This window comes from Frankliniella occidentalis, unplaced genomic scaffold (genome assembly GCF_000697945.3).
Source record: "Frankliniella occidentalis isolate FOCC.00 unplaced genomic scaffold, Focc_3.1 Scaffold40, whole genome shotgun sequence".
NCBI classification, from domain to species: domain Eukaryota; kingdom Metazoa; phylum Arthropoda; class Insecta; order Thysanoptera; family Thripidae; genus Frankliniella; species Frankliniella occidentalis.
This window is the reverse complement of record NW_026267170.1, coordinates 534,298-539,826: the sequence shown is the minus strand read 5'-3', so window position 1 is coordinate 539,826 and position 5,529 is coordinate 534,298. Positions and strand designations below refer to the sequence as shown.

The window sequence follows — 5,529 nt, the reverse complement described above, 5'->3', positions numbered from 1 at the left end:
GGGCGGGCGGGGTGCCGAGGACAGCCCCGCCCCTTGCGCTGCCTTGCGCGACGGAGAGGGGTAGTTTGTTTGTAGTGCTCCTCGCCTCGCCTTGGAGGCTATCCGCAGGGGTGCGCCATCACGGTGTATGCCCAGGGATTTTCAGCCAAAGACTCCCAGGTGCAGCCCGCCCAGCCCCTCCCGCGGAGCCCCGCCCGCCCCACCTGGCGCAGGCATCAGCCGTCAACCCTTCCCCGGGGAGGTGCTGCCGGGGGTCAGGCAGGTGGAGGGATACGCGCGGCGCGGGCGGGGGGGGGGGATGCGTTACGGATCGTATCAGTGCAGGCGGGCGGCGGGGCCGAGGGCGAGCAGAGACAGCCCCCACAAATTAGGGTCAGCTCTTCGACAAAAGGCATTTTCTGCTCCCCATAGCGGACGCGCGAGACGGGCGCGTGGCCCTGCTGGAGAAATGGTGTCAAGGACGAGGACGAGCTGGCGGCTGCCGCGGACCGCCCCTGCGGCCTGGACGGGGCGCCTCCCCGGGCCACGGTCTCTCTCTGAGCCTACCTGACGATGGAGACGACGAGCACCACGACGACGGCCCCTTTATAACTCGCGGCACGCGCAGACACCACCCTTCGCCGCCAGGGGCGCTAGCTGGTGCTCCACTTGCCTTACCTCCCTCATGTTGATGCCTTCTATGCGGCAGGCAGAGTTTGATGATTGATTAGTGTTGGTGTTGTTATTTGCTTGGTCGTGCAATCTGGAAGGGCGCCACTGCTGTACGTTATTTGAAGTGAAATTGTGACACTTCCGATGCGCCGTTGAAAGGGTTTGATTGTGTCGACAGGGTGATACATAACCCTTTGTTTGCGTCATCTCTGTTTGAAGAGTCTTGGTTGGGTTCTTGGTTAAGAATGGCATGTCCCCAGTTGAAGAAGCAATGTGTTTCACCGAAACCACGGACATCGTCGCAACATGCCGGAGATCAGCCCCAAGAACTGGTATGTGTTATCACACTAAGACCGGGGTTAAGGACGCAGCGGACGGGGGAGCGCGCAATAAGTGTAGTAACATAACCTCTTCAGTTTGGTGGACATACTGAGCCGCCCAGTTGTTTCGCATCGTTCACACAGTCGGGGACTAAAACGAACTAACGAGCACTGCGTTTCTAAATTATTACATTTGTCGATAATTGTGTCAACTGCCTTAAGGGGCGGAGGAGGGGGGAGGGGGTTATGGCAACAATGTGAGCGTCGTGTGGATACTCACTCACGCAGAGTGTGTGTGTGTGGCGCAATCGTGTCCTTTCAAGTGAACTATTTCGCTTCCAGCCAGAAATTCGTATTTCTAACAGAAGGTCAAGGAGGTCAAGGGCCTAGATAGAGCAAGGATTTTTTCCTATTATTTCAAGAGAGTTTTCTACGTTTTAAGTGTTAAGAATTTATTGTCTTACGGACGTTCCCTTCAAACGTAGAAAATCCCCTCACCCAACGGAACACTTCCCGAGGGTTGTTTTAAGCACACGTCGTTGTTCGCAGGCGCTGTGGACTCTGCCCAAGGGACCGCTGCTTCGCGTGCTCTCCCATCTGAAGCCGAATGACCTGGGCGCCGCCGGGCGGGCGTACCCGCGCCTGGCCGAGCTGACCAGGGCGCACAGGTCGCTGTGGCTGGGGGCACACTACTTCTACGAACTCCAAATCCACCTCATTGATGACCTGGTGGAACTATTGCAGCGCGCGCTGCCCACCGTGGACAAGTTGTATTTCGACAACCGCTGCGGCTGCTGCACTTACGAAGACAACGGAAACGATTGGGCCGAGCATAACAGCCGAAGACTTGATTCCGGGTATGTTGTCGTCGTGCCTTGCGTACAGTGACGGTGACGTGACAGTGTCACAGTTCTAATATTGAACGATTTCTCTACTCGCAGTTTTTTGGAGGTGGATGCCAATGTCACCGCGCTTAGCGTTTCAGGACCTGGTGATGGCTGCACCGCAATTATCGACCTGCTGGCGCCGAGACTCAAGTATCTGCAATTCGCAAAGAGTGAGTTGGGAATGGACGATCTCTCTATTCTTTTGCGAAAGGCTTGCTGCCTGGAGACTCTTAGCTTCGAGGTGCAGCTCTTGTGTCGCGAGTGGCCGCAGGTGAGTGTGTGCGCCTGGAGGTAGGCAGCCCCTTGGGCCCCCGACATGACCATGGACATGACTCTGTCCGCAGGACTTGGTGCTGCCCAGCCTGCGCGCCGTAGAGTTCCACATCCGCGACTCCCAGGAAGATGATCCCACATTCGACGCCATTGGGTCGCTGTTCGGAGCACACAGGTAAGGTAGCATATTCATGTTCACAACCACACACCTGGACCTGGACGGCGACGTTTAACTCTTTAAATGTGTTTGCAGCGGGCAGCTGCGCAGTGTGACGCTGAGGACGGTGGGTCTGGAGCCCGTGGTGGATGTGGACACTTGGCCGAGCGACCTCGACCAGCTGAGCATCGTGGGCACCCCGAGGGCCGTGGACGAGTACCTGCAGGGAATGCAAAGGCTCAAGCAGCTCCGAGTGACCCTGAAGTACGGCCGGAAGTACGGCGTGGTGCAACAGGTAAGCATAGGCCTGCTCCTGGTCGCTCAGGCACTGTGTGCTGCTCCATAACCGCTCCCTGACATGTCGTTCGCAGTGGGACAAGTTCTTGGACTACTCCTTCCAACGACGCCTCGGACTGCAACGCCTCGAGCTCGTGCGCTGTCGCATCGCCACTGCGGCTGACCTGCTGGCGGGCGGGCTCGGCGGCCTCGAGGCGCTCGTCGTGCTGCTGACGAGCTCACCGACGGCGGAGTTGTTCCAGAGCGTCAACGACCCCGCCACAATCCCTGCCCTCAACATGCTGGTTGTCTCATCTAGTTGCACGGCCCGTTCAGAGTTGAGCAGCCACACATGTTCGTGTAGGAGGAGTGAAGGTGAGACCTCGTCCTGCCTTGTCTCTATCAGGTGGCTGACTGTCCCCGCGAAACAACTTGTAGTTATGCTGTACCGCATTCGTTTGGCCCGGGCCTTGGGTAAGGCGCCGTCGTCAGGGCGGTTCAGTATACAGGGTGGTCCAGACCCCTTCCTTTATTTTGCTTATATTGTACCGCATGCAGGCGTACGGGTTGGCTTGCCTGGCTTGCCTACCGTCGCTCACTGTGGCGCCTTACGGCCCCGTCCCCGTGCGAGTATGCAACCCGTCCGCCCGCCTGCATGCGGTACAGTATAAGCAATAAAGGAAGGGGTCTGTGGACCACCCTATGTACAGCTACAGAAGTGCGCAGGGGTAACCAGCCACGGAGCTTGAGACAACCATCCTCTGTTCGCAGAAAACAACGCCCGGATGGTCACGGTGCTCCAGCGCGTGGTGCGGGACGCCCCTGTGGCGTCGCTCCACGTGTGTGTTCGACTGTGTCAAGTCTTCACGGCCAGATCCAAGTTCGTCCTGTTGTTCAGGCACTCCCCGACTGAGTTGGAGTGTTCCCTGTGCGCCGAGGCTACCACCGCCATACGTGAGCTAAGACTTGAACCTAGTACAACTCAAGTTGAACGTGTTCAAGTGATGTAAGCCAACCGCCATGTCCTTTAAAGTTCCAGTGCTGTATCCATCCCCTATCGCACGCCAATTTGATATTCTGTTTACGTTTCAGTGGGTAACATTTCTACCCAAAATAAATATTTTTTTTTTTTTAAATTTGATTTTAAATTTGAAACAAGTACTGGTTACTATTTTTAGAGGTGCGCCGAGACCCGGGTGTCAGGGCTGCGCGGCCTGCGCGACACACCAGAGAGAAAGAGAGCGCTTATGGGGGCAATAAAACCGTGCCGGGTCCGCTGGGCTCAGAGCTGCATCGGCCCGGACCCCCGTGCATAAGCGCGCTGGCGACTTCTCTTCTGCGCGCCTATTGGCAAGGAAGGGCGGCGGTGGGGGAGGGACACCTCCGCGAAGTCCAGCGGAGGTCTCTCTCCCGCTCCCGCCCCGACTCAGTGGTGCGACAAAGACAACGAACACCGCCACCACTCGGAGGCGGCCGCGCGCGATTCTTTTGAGTTGCCGTAGAGCAGGGCTACCTGACTCGAGCCGGGTGCAGCAGGCGACGGGTCCAGCCGGGCCTTTGTCCATCGGGCCGAGCCGAGCCGGGGTGCCCCATCGTCCCTTATGCGGCCCAGGGATCTCACAAACCACGAAGTGCAGCCGAAGCGCTGCCGATCGCCGCTCGGTCGCGACCGCTGGTTCTCGACACGTGCGGAACGCGCCTCACCTCGCCCCATTGTAGAGGGCCTCCATCGGCGCTCTCTTTCTCTCTGCGACACACCAGGAGCCTTGCGGATGGACCGAGTATAGGCAAGGCCTACCGTTGTGTCTAGCCCCGAGACACGCCGTGCACTTTAAAATCTTTGCGGTCTACGAAACCGTTACCAGCAAGGGGCCGTGTGTGCTGACCCTTCCCTCACCCGGGCCACGCGTGTCACTAGAGCACGCGCCGCAGATTCGCACTCGCAGCCGCGTCCATTATATTGGCCATGTCGCGCGCCGCGACCCGATTTCTGGGAAATGGGTCAGGACGGAAGGCGCGGCGGGGGCGGCGGGGGCGGCCGCGAAGAAAAGGAAAGAGCCGCGCGGCAAAAGGACGTCCAATTTCATCCAAGGCCGACTCTGTGAGAGACAAAAGGGGGGAAGCGCGCGCGACCTCGACACGAAAACCTACCCCACCTCAGCAGCTCCGCTCGGCCTGTCCCTCCGGTAGCCAGCGGGCGCACAAAGAAGTGCATAGTAGGGCTGCTTTTGTCGGGGGGCTCTGCTGGCTGGCTCATTCGGACACGCCACATCGAGAGGGGGGCCCTCCGGGCCGCCACGCGCAGAGCAGAGCAAGCAGAGCTGATGCTTTCATTACATTATTTTGTATCTGGGTCATGCGGAGAGTAAAAATGTGTCATCGCTGCTACTGAAACCGTGACGCACCGGCCGAGAAAATAAACAATAACAGGAGACTCGAGAAAAAGATAGTGTGTGTACCGAATTCGTTTAGCCGCGACCAAACGACTACCTTTACGTATGTGTGCCCTACCGCCAAAGTCCGCTTTCATCCAGAATTCAAGTTGTGTGCTTAAAGCTCACTCAGTGTATTGCATGGTCTATATGCGAATGCAACGTACATTCAGAAAACCATTTGATTCGGGGAACAAAAACGAAAGCCAAGGAAAGTTTTCTTCTATAAAATAAATTTTGATCGCCCTGATTTAGTCATGTAGATAGAGGTGTGGTCGGCTCGATGATATTTTTGTTTGCCTGATCATATTGTGTTTATAATTCTCGATCAAATGCTTATTTGGCTTGAGGGAGTAAATTTTCATTGATAAGCGCGAGCATCGCACATTAGCGGCGGCAGCGTGAAGGCCGCGTGGCGCACTTCTGTTTAACCTACATTCCGTCGCGCCCATTGAGGGGGTTGCTTTTGTTGACGTCCCCGGCGGTGCCACCGGCATGCTTGCGGGGCGCACGCTGTGGGGCCCAGCCCCCCC

The 5,529-nt window shown here is 57.4% G+C and overlaps 1 protein-coding gene across 1 annotated transcript; it reads left to right on the top strand.

Annotated features, from left to right (window-relative positions):
• The first annotated feature begins 644 nt into the window (after nt 1-644).
• On the top strand, nt 645-3,692 carry LOC113212073 (uncharacterized). The gene is made up of 7 exons (XM_026430651.2): nt 645-983; nt 1,521-1,828; nt 1,913-2,129; nt 2,203-2,306; nt 2,385-2,583; nt 2,660-2,939; nt 3,336-3,692. Exons 1-7 carry the CDS (start codon nt 897-899, stop codon nt 3,572-3,574), a joined length of 1,434 nt encoding a protein of 477 aa, XP_026286436.2. The 5' UTR covers nt 645-896; the 3' UTR covers nt 3,575-3,692.
• Nucleotides 3,693-5,529: the final 1,837 nt, after the last annotated feature.

Excerpts from the sequence above, each read along its gene's own strand:
- LOC113212073 (XM_026430651.2), top strand. The coding sequence starts at position 897 with ATGGCATGTCCCCAGTTGAAGAAGCAATGTGTTTCACCGAAACCACGG. Across the intron at positions 2,307-2,384 it reads TCGCTGTTCGGAGCACACAG|CGGGCAGCTGCGCAGTGTGA; the intron begins GTAAGGTAGCAT and ends ATGTGTTTGCAG. Across the intron at positions 2,584-2,659 it reads AGTACGGCGTGGTGCAACAG|TGGGACAAGTTCTTGGACTA; the intron begins GTAAGCATAGGC and ends TGTCGTTCGCAG.